Source organism: Ursus maritimus, unplaced genomic scaffold, assembly GCF_017311325.1.
Source record: "Ursus maritimus isolate PB19 unplaced genomic scaffold, ASM1731132v1 scaffold_12, whole genome shotgun sequence".
NCBI lineage: Eukaryota > Metazoa > Chordata > Mammalia > Carnivora > Ursidae > Ursus > Ursus maritimus.
This window is the reverse complement of record NW_024423564.1, coordinates 5,741,718-5,756,924: the sequence shown is the minus strand read 5'-3', so window position 1 is coordinate 5,756,924 and position 15,207 is coordinate 5,741,718. Positions and strand designations below refer to the sequence as shown.

General features: G+C 39.2%; 1 protein-coding gene and 1 long non-coding RNA gene across 2 annotated transcripts in view; both read right to left on the bottom strand.

Annotated features, from left to right (window-relative positions):
* The window catches only part of WARS2 (tryptophanyl tRNA synthetase 2, mitochondrial), a 96,550-nt gene that overhangs the window by 37,769 nt on the left and 43,574 nt on the right, over positions 1 to 15,207 (bottom strand). The window contains exon 2 of the mRNA XM_008706359.2: positions 10,000 to 10,257. Coding sequence (XP_008704581.1) covers positions 10,000 to 10,257 — 258 coding nt within the window. The remainder of the gene's footprint in view (positions 1 to 9,999; positions 10,258 to 15,207) is intronic.
* LOC121102028 lies at positions 3,215 to 3,742 on the bottom strand. The gene is made up of 2 exons (XR_005834035.1): positions 3,709 to 3,742; positions 3,215 to 3,566 (listed from the first exon to the last, which is right to left on the bottom strand). It is a non-coding gene; the product is annotated as an uncharacterized LOC121102028 (long non-coding RNA).

Below are 15,207 nucleotides of genomic sequence, written 5' to 3'. Positions count from 1 at the left end.
GCTTACTTCTTCATTTGTGAAATGTCTGTTCAAATATAGTGGCCAATTACAAAATTAGGCTGTCTTATTATATTATTGAGATAAGAGTTCTATATACATTTGGACACAAAGTTTTGTCAGGTGTTTGTGTTACACATATTTTCTCTTTATGGCTCACCTTTTCATTTTCTTAGTGGTGCCTTTTAAAAACTAGAAGCTTTATCTTTTCATGAAGTCAAACGTATCAACATTTTCTTTTAAGTTAAATGTTTTTTGTGTACTTTCTAAGAAATCTTTGCCTACCCTCAAGGTCTAAAAGATTTTCCCCCATGAACTACTCTAGAGGTTTTATAGTTTTCACTTTCACATTTAGATCTATGGTAGTTTTCAGCTGATTTGTTGTGAATGGTGTGAGGTAAGAGGCAAGGTTCATTCCCTCCCCCCATGTAGCTATCCAGTTGGATAACTAACACCATTTGCTGAAAAGACTACCTTTCCCCCACTGAAATGGTTTGACACTTTTGTTGAAAACATTTGGCTTCTGGATGTGGGTATACTTCTGGATTCCCTATTCCTTTCCATTGATCTATTAGTCTATTCTTCTATCAAGACCACACTCTCTTGACTACCATAGTTTGACAGTAAGTCTTGAAGAAAGGTGGCATAAGTCCTTAGAAAGAAAACTGTGTTTTCTTTTCTAAATTGTTTTGGCTATTCTAAGTACTCTCTGTATTGCTATATGCATGTCAGATTCAATTTGTCAGTGTCTACAACATTTTAATTGGTATTGTAATGAATCTATGGTTCAAGTTGGAGAGAACTGATATATTAACAATATTGAATTTCCTATCCAAGAACAAGCCTTCCACCGACGGTACTGGCTGAGTGTTCTGCATTAATCTGCTAGGGCTGCCATCACGAGATACCACAGACAGGGTGGCTTAAGAAACAGAAATTTATTGTCTCACAATTTTGGAGGCTGGAAGTTTGAACTCAGGGTGCCTGCGGGGTCAGGTTCTGGTGAAAGCTCTTTCCCTGGTATTCAGACAGCTGCCTTTCCACTGTGAGCGCACATGGTAGACAGAGAGTAATCTCTCCCTTCCTCTTCTGTTGGTGGGAATGTAAATGGGAATCCCAATTTGAAGAGCAATCTGACGATATCCAGTAAGGCTGATGATGTATATGTCACATAATATCCTTATGACTCCACTTCAGGTATGTATAACTAGAAAAGTCTTTCATGTGTCCATAAAAAGCATATACAAGTTTGCTCACTACAGTATTGTTTACAGTAACAAAAAAATCAGAGAAAAAACCTAAATATTCTTTGCTGGGAAAATGGATACATTGTGATAGAGCCAGACAATGGAATGCTGTAGAGTGGTCAAAATGAACAAATCTCAGCCAAGAAATGCTGCACGCAAAAATATAGATGCAGGAAGCTATGTGCATTAAGTTTAAAGCATGCAAAATTAATAATATGGCCTGTTACAGCCAAATCCTCTGCAATATAAATATAAATACATACATTGGAGGGGCGCCTGGGTGGCTCAGTCGGTTAAGCATCAGACTTCACTCGGTGGTGATCTCAGGGTCCTGGGATCAAGCCCTGTGTTGGACTCCTCACTCAGTGGGGAGTCTGCTTCTCCCTCTGGCCCTCCAACCCCCAGCTTGTGCTCTCTCTCTCTCTCAAATAAATAAATAAAATCTTTAAAAAAAATACATACATTGGAATGATGAGTATCAAATTCAATACAGTGGTTACCAAGTGGAATGGGATTAGAGAGAACAGAAAGTTTCCACTATACTTGTAATATTTTATTTCTTTTTTTTTAGGTTAACATATAATGTATTATTTGTTTCAGGGGGACAGGTTTGTGAAGCAAAACTAAGCAACTATGAAGCAAGTATGCCCAAAGGTTAGTATTTCAAAAAGCAACCATTCATCCTCCTGCTTTTCTGAATATCTGAACTATTTAAGAAGGTCCCAAAAAACCTTCAACAATTACCTTTTCAGAAAATATTTTATTATTGAGTGTGACAGCAGGAACTGTCATTAATTTGACCTCCACTTTCCAATTCTACTCCACCTTTAAATCTTTACAGTATCAAGAAGCCTGGGGTGAGGGCTGCCTGGGGGGCTCAGTTGGTTAAGCGTCTGCCTTCGGCTCAGGTCATGATCTCGGGGTTCTGGGATCGAGCCCCACATTGGCTCCCAGCTCAGCGGGGAGCCTGCCTCTCCCTCTGCCTGCCGCTCCCCGTACTTGTGCACTCTCTCCCCCACTCTCTGTGTCAAATAAATAAATAAAACCTTAAAATAAGAAAAAAGAAGACGGGTGGGAGTAGTATTGTATGCAGCGGGGTAGGTAGGGGTAGGGCAAGAGAAAAGGGTATTATTTACCAGTACTATATGTCATATTATTCAAATATCCCTGTTATAGACACTAAAACAGGGGTTCAGAGAACTTGCCCAGTGTGTGACAACAAGAAGAGGTCACAGTGAGATTCAGGCCAACTCGATGCGGCTGCAAAACTTGTGCTTTTCCACTCTTGCTCTGATAATAAACCAGAACTCTTCTTGAAAGTATTAAGATATGACATCATCCTGTGGCCCGGGACGGAGGCAGCGAAACTACTCTCACTTGCTCATCGAGTCACATAGGACTATAGATGTAGGCAAGGAAAGTGGTACTAGTGGAAACTTCTTAGAGAAAGAAATACATGAGGAGTTTGGTTGTATAATGATTTTCCTAACTTCTCTTTATTATTTCTGCCATGGGCCATTTGGATCCTTTGTCTCTCCCGAGAAACTTCGGAGGAAATGCCAATTTTACAGATTGATTCTTCAAGTCCATTAATCCATGTGGACGTTTGTTTGCTTCCTTTCTTCAAAATTTTTTAAATTTATTTTTTAAGTAATCTCTACACCCAACATGGGGCTCGAACTCACAAACCCGAGATCAAGGGTCTCGTGCTCTACTGACTGAACCAGCCAGGTGCCCCTTCTTCCTTTCTATTATGAGTTGTATGTTGCACCTGTTGTTGGTCGCCTAACAACTATGAGAGCCCAACAAATAAAAATCTGTACTCAAAGAGGCTTCTAAAATTCCTGGGATGAGGGAAAACGTGATACTGTCCATCCAAGTTTAGGTGTTGCTGGTCTCACACCTCTGAGATAAGGGACATGGGTCAGGTACAGCTTGTGTTTGTATACAGTGAGCCAGGATTCATGTGAGAGCTTGCTTATTATTTATTATTATCCATTATTATTATTCTTGATTTGAGTTTCCTGGAAAACAAAACATAACTCTAATTAGAGAATGAAGCCACCTTCCAAGGCTGCAGATTCCATTCTCCTCCCTCAACTCTTCCGCGGAGAGTTCTGGGTGCTCTGTAACACGGTGTCCGCTGGTCAAAACTGTTCTTTTCTCCTAGCCTGGGCACAGAGCCAGTGCCCAAAGCTATGAACTCCGGCTTTTATCTTCCATCTGCACGGTGATTAGTTCACAAGGAAAGTAACAACTAAAGATGTGGAGACGTGCACCTCAGAGACAGCTGTGGGAATCAGACTGGATGTGCACGCAGGTCTGCTGGAAATAAAAGACCATTGACTTTGGCATTGGGATGGAAACCCCTGCCAAACACACACAGGCAGGCGTGCACTCGCGCTCTCTCTCTCTCTCTCTCTCTCTCACACACACACACACACACATACACACACACACACACCTTTCAGAGGAGAGGCTCTGTAAAATTCCCCACATATGGCAAACATATTTTAGGGGAAGCGCCATGACTAGAGGCCAGTGGGAGAGAAAGAAAAAGAAAATAATGAGAAAAATCTTCAATAAGTCTAAATTGTTTCAGTCAGACTGCTGAGAAAGAATGCAAAGGATTGGAGATGAAAATTATTGGTAAAATAAGCATTATAACACAGCTAAATTCTTTCCCTACTTCAAATGATTGCTAGAACTTACTCCCCTGGACAACAATAGCACCTGGGGGAACTAGTCTTTATATTTAGCTCCAAGTACTTTGCTTAACACAATGGATAGACAGGGAAAGAGCACATTATATAATATAAAAAAATATTTTTCTCTAACACGCAATTTCAAAAATTCTTAATTTTACTTGTAAATAACTGTGTGTGGGCAGGGAATGTAGGTATATCTAATTTAGCTGGCATTGGCTCACAACACTTTAAGTATAATTGTTTTCTGACTTCTTATCCTCTTGGTTACATATTTAATGATCAATTAAATGCTACCATGCATCACAAAACTCCCAGTAGAGAGGAGCTAACAAAAAACTGTTAAAATGTAGAAATGATCTCTTAAGTTACCCACTTTGTAAGTTAAGAACTGATTTACCATACTTTCTCAAAATAAAACCAGAACCACCCCCAACTCTTGCTTTAAAGAGTTGTTAGTAAAAGTTAATCAGATCATCTGAGTAAAAATAACCTGATGATTAAAAAGTGGTGAGGAGGAAACAACACTGGCCTGATGTTCTCAGGGGCGTCATTCTTTTAATTTTTTAATTTTAATTCTAGTATACTTATATTAGTTCAGGTATACAATATAGTGACTAAACTCTTCCATGTAACACCCAGTGCTCATCACGACAAGTGCCCTCCATAACCCCCATCACCTGTTTCACCCATCCCCCGCCGCCCTCCCCTCTGGGAACCATCAGTGTGTTCTCTGCAGTTAAGAGTCTGTTTCTTGGTTTGTCTCTCTCTCTCTTTTTTTTTTACTTTGCTCGTTTGTTTTGTTTCTTAAATTCCACACGAGTGAAATCATATGCTATTTGTCTTTCAGTGACTTATTTCACTTGGTGTTATACTCTCTAGATCCATCCATGTTGTCTCAAGCAGCAAGATTTCATTCTTTTTTATGGTTGAGTAATATTCCATTGCATGTACGTATGTATGTATGTATGTATGTATGTATGTATGTATCTGTCTGTCTATATCAGGGGCCTCTTTCTTGAAGGGCTTTCTAGAAACTGAGCTTGGATTTTTACCCTGAGGGTAAGGAGAGAGGTGCTGAGGTATCTGAGGAAGAAAGATGAGCATGGCTACAGTGCTGGGGGGAGGCCTGCTGCCAGGAAAGCCTGAGGTAGGAGTGAAGGGGTGAGAGGACTGTCCAGGCAAGAAATAATGAGGATCTTGGGGTCAGTTCTGGCTCTCCACTGCCCCTCTGCCGTCAGCTACTGAGGCAAAGGCATGGTGGGGAGGTAGCATAAGGCTCCCTCCCGTGAGAACACCTTCTAAAAGCAGTGTTTTAGGAAGAAAAAAAAAAAAAGAGTCCTGGATTTGTCACCTGGATGACTTCAGGTTAGGTTAAGAAGATATATTTGTTAAGCATTTACTAAGTACCAGGCACCATTCAGAGATGGTTTTAAGGATGTTTTATAATTTACTCAATCTTTTCATACCTTAATTTATTCACATGTGAAAGAATAGTAAAGCCTAACTCATGTGCTCTTTTGAGGATTAAAAGTGAGGTCATATACATGAAAAGGATTTTGAGATCTTACACATTTAAAAATATTAGTTTTCTAATAAAAATGACTTCTCATTTTTTTTCTAAATATGACAATGCTACGAGTGTTTTCTTTTCAGTCTGCATCTATTAGAGACTCCACAGACTGATAAAGACAGTTGTTGACTACTGTATGATAAGACACACAACACAAACACCGTGAGGATTCTTCCACCTACTAGAACACTGCAAATATGGGGCCAGCTGTCTAGAATAATCACTGTTTCAGGGACACTAGCTTTTCCACTTATACTCCTACTTGAGAATGGTTCTAAGAAGCAAATCCAGCCTGTCCTTCATACTTTCAAGATACAGCATGAGGAAGACCTTCCCACTATCCTCCTTGAACAACTAGAAGCTTCACGGCCGCTCTGAAGGAACTGATGCCCGGGCACTCTATGGGCACTAGGCAAGCAGAGTTTCTTACAAACTATTAAAACTGGTGATGAGCAACTATGTGAATGGTAGTTTATAGCCACTAACCATCAGCCAATACACACTAGCACTAAGAGAAAGCAAAAAAAAATTATAAGGTTTATTTTTATGTTCAAAAGAGCTAATTTTATAATGAATAAAAGGAAACTCAATTAACATATCAAAGGCATGAAAAAGGTGGGAGCATGAAAATCTTAATTTTTTAAAAAGATTTTATTTATTTATTTGAGAGAGAGAAAGAGAGCAAGAGAGCGGCAAAGGGAGAGGGAGAAACAGGCTCCCCGCTGAACAGGGAGCCTGATGTGGGGCTCCATCCCAGTACCCTGGGATCATGACCTGAGCTGAAGGCAGACACTTAACTGGCTAAGCCACCCAGGTGCCCCTAAAAATCTAAGTTTTTAATTCTTTTCAAATGCAGGATTAACTTTATGGGAAATAAAAATAAAACTTGAGCAATAAACAAAAATATATGAAAAAAATGCAATGTGTAGACCTTCATTGGATCATTATTTAAACAAGCCAAATATAAAAGACATTTTGGAGTTGGTACAGCTACTTTGGAAAACAGTGTGGAGAGCCCTTAAAAAGTTAAAAATAGAGCTACCCTATGATCCAGCAATTGCACTACTGGGTATTTACCCCAAAGATACATACGTAGTGAAGAGAAGGGCCATATGCACCCCAATGTTCATAGCAGCATTGTCCACAATAGCTAAATTGTGAAAGGAGCCAAGATGCCCTTCAACAGACGAATGGATAAAGAAGATGTGGTCCATATATACAATGGAATATTACTCAGCCATCAAAAAGAACGATTACCCAACATTTGCAGCAACATGGATGGGACTGGAGGAGATTATGCTAAGGGAAATAAGTCAAGCAGAGAAAGACAATTATATGGTTTCACTCATTTATGGAACATAAGGAACAGCAGGGACATCGGTAGGAGAAGGAAGGGAAGAATGAAGGGGGAGTAAACAGAAGGGGGAATGAGCCATGAGAGACTATGGACTCTGGGAAACAAACTGAGGGCTTCAGAGGGGAGGGGGTTGGGGAATGGGATAGGCCGGTGATGGGTAGTAAGGAGGGCACGTATTGCATGGTGCACTGGGTGTTATACGCAAGTAATGAATCATGTAACTTTACATCAAAAACTTGGGATGTACTGTATGGTGACTAACATAACATAATAAAAAATTATTATTAAAAAAAAGAACAGACATTTTGGGAAAATCAGCATAATTTGAATATGGACTGGGTATTAGATGATCATATGGAATTATCATTAGCTTTGTTAGGTGTGATGACGATATTGTGGTTATGTAAGAAAATTTCCTCGGTTTATACAGAAGTACATTGAAATATTTAGGGACTGAAATGCAATGATGTGTGTTATCTGCTTTAAAATACTTAAACCACCACCGGGACACCTGGGTGGTGCAGTTAAGCGTCTGACTCTTGGTTTTGACTCAGAGTTGTGATCTCAGGATTGTGAGATTGAGCCCCACGATGAGCACTGCCCCCCCCCCATGCCCTGCACTGGACTCCACGCTCAGCACAGAGTCTGCTTAAGACTTTCTCTCCCTCTGCCCCTCCCCCCTCTCTCTTTCTCTCTCAAATAAATAAATAAATAAATCTAAATAAATACTTCAACAACAACAAAAAAACAACATTGATGAGACAAAAAAAAAATGCTAGTAAGTGATGGGGATACAGTACACTAGTTTCCCTACTCTTCTATGCATATTTCAATTTTTCTTTATTAAATAATTAAACGAAGGAAAGAAAACCTGGTAAGATATCCAGTCCATCTGCTGAGTTGTATTCAGGTTGGTTGCCTGAGTTAAAAAAGGAAATGGCCCAGCCCAAATACGTCTTGAGGTCAGAAAGACACCTGAGGAAGTCTTGCATACTGTCTTTGTGGGACAAAGTGTAGACTGTAGGCAGATGAGTACTACGCTCACATTTTCCTGGCAAGCTACCCAAACTCCCTGGAGGGAGCTGCAGTCTGGGATGGGAGCAGGGGACCTATGAGGCAGTGTGGAGCTGCATGAGGCCACCGAGGAAACAGGCAACACCAGTGACCTGCCCTCTCTGACCTAAACCCACAACTCCTGGGACCAAGGAGCTCACTACATAACATAAAAAAAATCAAAAGGAAGGTGACTTTCATGATCCCTCATTTATGAGGGAATTCTTACAAAGTCCCACACTGTGGGTGACCCTTTCAATTGCTGTTTTGAACACCAAAGTACCCCGTTGAAGAAGAGACCTCAATTATTGCAAATTTTAGATGCTTGTGGAGGTCACTGCCCAAAATCCTTCAAAAAGGAGATAAAAATTATAATGTGGTGATCATTCCTGGGGGTATGAGCTCAAAGTGCAAGCACTGGATGTGGTTGAAAATGAGCCTTTAATTTTAAACGTCACTTAACAAAGCAGTCTGGCAAGTGGTTACTTTGTGGAGATGCAGACATTTTTGCCTTCCAGAAGTATGGAAATAAGTACTGGGAATACGATTTTTAGAAATGGTATCACATAAGAATCAAAAGGGAGCTTGTATCAAAAACAGCTTAGATGAAGTGAAGATGTATCAGGTAACTTACGAAGTGGTTCTAATGATCGGCATTATAATGCTGGAGACAGGCTTGAAGAGTGTGAATAAAGATTGTTTCATGAAATAGGACAGGCACATTTCTTTCAAGTAGACAGCAAGAGTGCTCCCGAGGTGGGACAACTAGCTTGAAGGAGGTAAGACCTATGGGGTAAGGACCTGTAGGGTAAGGCTAGTGTGTAACAGATGTCTCTGAGTATTTGAAGAGTAGTCATGTGGAAGACAGTTGATTTACCATGTATTTTTAGAGAGCGTAAGTCAAGTGAGTGGATGGAAATTATAGGGACACAGGTATCTGCCCAACATAAGCAAGTATATTTATATATTTAAAACAACTAGATCAGTCCAAGATTGAATTTGAAAAGTTATGTGTAAATAAAGGCTTTCTGACCAACTTTGAGGAAGGAAATAGAGGTAAATTGCCTTTATGGACATTTTCATGGTCAGAGTCTATTACTCTATCACATTATTTCTAAGCTGGAAACGAGTTTTAAGTTGATAAATGTATTTACTTTTGAAGATATTCATTTCTTACATATTTTTTTAAAGGGTCACTCTCTGTGAATCACTATACTAAGTTCTGTGGGTGATATACATAAAAATGACGATTGTCAGAAGTTTATGATCAAGGCAGGAGATACACACATGTATAACCCATATCACACATGCATACATGTTAACATGTAGCAAACATGTATAACATACTGTTCCTGGGCTGTGGCTTTGTCACAAGGTTCAAGCAGATATGTAATGAGGGCATGATCCAGTTAAATTTTTCATCTTCTTTGCTATGGAGTCTCTTAAGTGCCCTGTCTCTGGTCCAGGCTATCTGCCCGTCCAAGAGTAAACTGATTCATCCATAGTGACGATATCAGTCAAATATTTTGGCTTTGTTCTGAAGCCTTTCTTGGCTTGGACTCAAGAGACTGGACATTGTCTTCCAATTTCCTAGCTAGTTCTCTCAAGTCTTCTCAAAAGCTATTACACAAAGAAGGAACAATGGGAATTATCCACTAGGCCTTCCAAATGCATTACCCAGTAAAGCAACATTGAAATTATGCAAAACCACTGGTTACTAAATTCTATCCTTGATCACCAGGAGATTAGTCAACAGTATGAATTCAGCAGTTTGAATACAACCCAGTAGAGAAAAACAATTCCAGACTTACAAGTACTAACGAGATGTAACGTTTTGGTAAATGAAGCAAGAATAGTGGAGGAAAAGGTGAAAAATACTATTGCTTATAATGACATTTAAAGATATGAATATAGGGTAAACATTAAAATGAAATCATCACATCTGATGAAGTCACTCTTGAACAATTTTAAAAGAATCACAGACAGGAGCTATGTAAACTTTCATTCAAAGTTTTCCTCAAATAACTAGAAAATGCAAGTGTTCTTGGTTCAATCTGAGAAGCTGACCTGAGATTGTTGGAAAAGGATGCTCTTCTCTGGGTTTATGCCACAGGCAAGAAGAACAGCAGTCATGTCCAAGATGCTCTGCTGAAGGAGGGCTGGGTCCTGGGCGACAGTGATGGAGTGTAGGTCAACGATGCTGTAGAGCACCAAGCCATGCTCTTCCTGCAACCTCACCCAGGCCTCAATGGCTCCCAGGTAATTGCCGAGGTGGGGGATTCCTGTAGGCTGAATGCCAGAGAATACTCGCTTCACAGCATCTTTCTGGAACACAGGAAAACAAGCATTTGCTTTCGAGGCAGAATCCATGAATCCTATGCCCATGTTACTGTAGCAATGACAACTAGGTCTATTTTTTACAACTGCAATCTGACAGTCATTATCCTTATATATCCAGCATTTATTTTGTGCCTGGGCAAAGCACTCTATTAGGTGCTATTAGGACAGAAAATTATATTTAAAACGTGGTTGGATTTTTTTTTCACTCAAAAACATACAAATACGAAGGTACATAAGAAAAAGTCTGCAACCCCAGGAGATGCAATCTAATTGGAGAGAGAGGATAGGTTTACAAAGAGATATGTAACAGTACAGTGTGGCAACATGATCACAATCGGTTTGCAAACATAAATAGTGGGGTAAGGCAGAGCTCCCAAGAGGAAAAGATGACTGTGGATCTGGGGGTCAGTGAGAAAGACTTCGGACATAGAATCAAATTTCACTGGAGATTAAAGGGGCCTTGACAGTTTTTCATGTGATTTCATTCATTTTGTAGTTAAGGCCAGGAGTCACAGCATTAGGGCTAAAGGCTACTGCTATTTTCTTAATTCAGCTTTTTTTAAAAATAATTGCTGATATTACAACTTAGTGTTCAGGATCTTGGGTTAGAAATTAGAAAACCTACACACCATTTCTAATATTGCTTCTTGATCAAGTTATTTAACTTTTTTGTGGTTTAGTTTCCTTTTACTTTTGATAAAACCACTCTTTTATTTCTTCAAAAGGAGTTTTTAATTTTGTATAATTTTTTTACATTATAAAAACATTTTTGTTAAGGGCTTGTTTTTCTGGTTTGTACTTTCTAACATTGAAGTTGCAATAGGAAAGTGAGAAGGAAAAAAGTAATACAGGATAAAAAAATGCTATTTTTCTCTTGAATCATTTTGCATTCTGTAATGAAACATGAAAAATGAATATGTATCAGTAAATGTGCTGTCATTCAGAGGTTCTGAAGAAATAAAACGAGTCATTATCATTTTTAACAACAGCAGCAAAATATTAATAATGGCAGCCATAATTTGCTGGACAACTATGTTACGGGCATTTATGCTCAGGACTTGATATACATTAATGCTTTTAATCCTTACAATACCCAATACAGTAGGCATTTTATTACCTCCAATTTGCAATTTACAGATGAGGTAACTGAGGCTCACCGATCTTTAGAGATTGCCCATGGTCACACAGCTAGTAAGTGGTGAAGTTGGGATGTCAAGCCAGGTATCACTTACTTTAAGGCCCATGTATGTTCTTTCCACTACCTGCTATCCAGTAAGGCTTTATCACATTCGTTGCATTAATTTTGCAACTTTTCTGTAGGCTTGCCAATTTCCAAAAAAAAAAACTTATGGAGAGAAAAAAAAAAAAGAACATTCTTATACATGTATCTTTGTGTTCTATGAGCCAACTCTCTCTAGTGTATATACCTAATTACTGGGTCATAAGGTATGTGTACTACAGCGTGCTAACCCCCTCCTAAGTATGTAACATACTGCAATTTCTACCATCAATGTCTATTGCTCCCCATCCTCATCAACACTGCCAGTATTTTCATTTTGAGTTAATAGGGTGGATATGATGTGGAATCTCACTATGGTTTAATTGCATTTCTTTGATTATTAAAGAAATCGAGATCTCTTATGGTTATTGGCCATTTTTATTTCCTCTTCTATGGAGAGCCTACTGAAGTTATATTGCCTATTTTTCTCAGATTGGATTGTCTTTTTATTGATTTAGGTATTTTTATATATCCTGGATACTAATATTTTGTCAATTACATGTATGGCCAATATATGCGCTCATTGTATAGCTATTTGTCTTCTTTATGTTATCTTTTGATGAAGAGACACTCTTAATTTTACCAAATATATAATTTTTGACTACAGACTTTCATGGCATACAAGAAATCTTTCAATACCTTGAGGTCACGAAGATAAGAGTGTTTATACATATACTCACATATAAAGCATATGTATATGCATGTGTGAGTATGCTTTAAAGTTTTATCTTTCGCATTTAAGTCTGTATCCATTTGGAGTTTTTTGCATATGGTGTAAGGTAGGCATCCAATTCCTTTTTTTCCTTTCCCCCCATATGGAGATGTCAGATAATTCCAGCACCATTTATGGAAAAGGTTGGCTTTGACCATTACTCTGGAATGCCACTTCTGTCATAAATCAAGCATCTCTTTATGCTTGTGTCTGTATCTGGTCTTTCTATTCTGTCCCATCAGTCTGTGTGTCTATCTCTGATCAGTACCACAGTGCCTTTTTAGTAAGTCTTGGGACGTAGTGGAGCAAGTCCTTTTTACCTTCATCTTCAAGAATTAGCCTACCCATCCTTGGCTTTTTATACTTCCTCATACATTTTATTTTTTAATTTTTAAAAATATTTTATTTATTTATTTGTCAGAGAGAGAGAGAACACAAGCAGAGGGGGAGCAGCAGGCAGAGGGAGAGGGAGAAGCAGGGTCCCTGCCGAGCAGAGAGCCCAATGTGGGGCTTGATCCCAAGGCCTTGGGATCATGACCTGAGCTGAAGGCCGACACTTAACTGACTGAGCCACCCAGGCATCCCTTCCCTGTACATTTTAGAATCACCTTGTCAAGTTTCAACAAAAAACTATTGGGGTTTTATTGAGATTGCATTGAATCTATGGATTGCTTTGGGGAGAACTGGTGTTTTTATATTAGGTCCTCCAATCCAGGAAACCATATAGCATATGAGGATCTAAGGTAAAACATGGTGATTACAGTTGATAACACTGTGTTGTATAAGTGGAATTTGCTGAGAGTAGAACTTAAATATTCTCACCAAAAACAAATAAATGAAAATAAACATGTAAGATGGTGGTGTGTTAATTAACAAGGTGGAGGGAGCCTTTTACAAGGCATATGTATATCAAATCACCGTGATATACACTTTAAATATCTTACAATTTTTTTCCTTTATTTATTTTATTTTTAAAATTTTTAAAATTTAAACTCAATTGGTTAACATAGAATGTATTATTGGTCTCAGAGATAGAGGTCAGTGATTCATCAGTCTTATGAAACGCCCAGTGCTCATGACATCATGTGCCCTCCCAATGTCCATCCCCCAGTTACCCCATCCCCACCCCCTCCCCTCCAGCAACCCTTAGTTTGTTTCCTAAGATTAAGAGTCTCTTATGGTTTGTCTCCCTCTCTGATTACATCTTGTTTTATTGTCTCCTCTCTTCCCCTATGATCTTCTGTTTTGTTTCTTAAATTCCACATATGAGTGAGATCATATGATAAAAACCACCAAAAAAATGAAATCTTGCCATTTGCAACAATATAGATGGAACTAGAGGGTATTACGCTAAGCAAAATAAGTCTATCTTACAATTTCATTTGTCAATTATACCTCAATATAATTGAGATATATATTCAAAAAAACCAAAGTGACATAATAAAAAGTCTATATACCTAGTCTATATACTAGCTTTTAAGAGCGAATCTTCTTTAGATATGTGTGGGTCAAGGCTATTTAAATTTTGCCCTTCCCTTTCCCCAAGAATTCTAAATCCTACAAATACAGTCTGTCTCCCCCGTATCTGCTTCTTTTCCTCTCTACTTCTGAGATGACAGCTCTAAAATAGAATGCTACATTCTATTGATGCATCATAGCTCCATGGTCCAGAATTATACTTGATCCAAGCACTCAGGAGACCTGAAAGATCTGTGGCTCCAAGGATATGAAAAATATCTTCTAAGTAACTGAGAACAAATAGAATCTTACCACCTAAAACCACATGCACGGGCAACGCGCACACACGCGCACACACATGGCCTTGAGATGACTAATATGACTAATTCCCCAAATCATAATTTAGAAACATTTTTTGTAGAAAACAGTTTGTGGTCGTGAACTGAGGCTGGGGGCCAGGGATGAGAGAGAGAGAGAGCGAGAGAGGATAGAATAAGCACATATCAATGAGGCTTCTTTAGTACCGTGGGAGCTCAACCAGCTCTGGGCTCCTGATATGGGAATAAGCAAAGGAGCTTTCAGTGAGGTAAAAATATGATTAATGGCCTTTAGGGACTGATTGATGAAGAGAGAAAGCAAAGCAGAAAAACAAGCTCTGAACTTAATAAATGGAAGAAAAAAAAAAGTACCATCCAGAAATACTTGACTTAGGACGAAGAGGGGCTGTTTATGCTAAAAGAAAGGGTTATGAAGAGTCGGGCTATCAGGCTGAAAAAAAAAAAAGACTATGGATATCTATCTGCACATACATTCCTCCGTGGTCAAACTCAGGAATTATTCCCCAGGAGAAATGGAAAAACTAATTCTTGAGAAAACTAAAAGAGAAAAGCACTATAGAGGACAGAGTGTGGGAAAAAAAGAACTGTAACCACTGGGAATGGCCGAGACATGATCTAATATATCTTTTCCATTCTCTAGTTTCTGTGATTCTATACATCCACGCAGAGGGAATGATGTTATCAAGAAATAAGAGCAACAAGAAATGTTTTGTTCAATTTTCAAGGAGCTATTAAAAAAATACAGCCTCTAAATGAGAACTGGATTCCTGGTCTTAAAAATATACAGAGTATCCTGCTCCTTTGCGGCGAGTTTATGTTCCCATCTGTTCCCCCTGCAAGAGTCAGCAGGCAGCCTGCCGGCCTGGCAGGGGAGCTCGCCTGGTACTGTGAAATCACGGGGCTGGAATGTGGAGTTTGGGTGGTGGGAGGATGGGGGGTTCTGTGTTCAAAAGCACGAGAGAGAGCTGGAAAAGAACGAAAATGAGAGGAAAACGGGCTTCCCAGTGGACAGGAGGCAAGCCACAAAGAAAACCGCTTCGGGACTAGCCCACAGGCACTCGCTCATGGGGACGTCTGCAGCATCAACCTACAGTCCCATCGCAGTGCAGGGGATAAAAAAGCAGCATTTTACAAAACAGGGCTCCGTT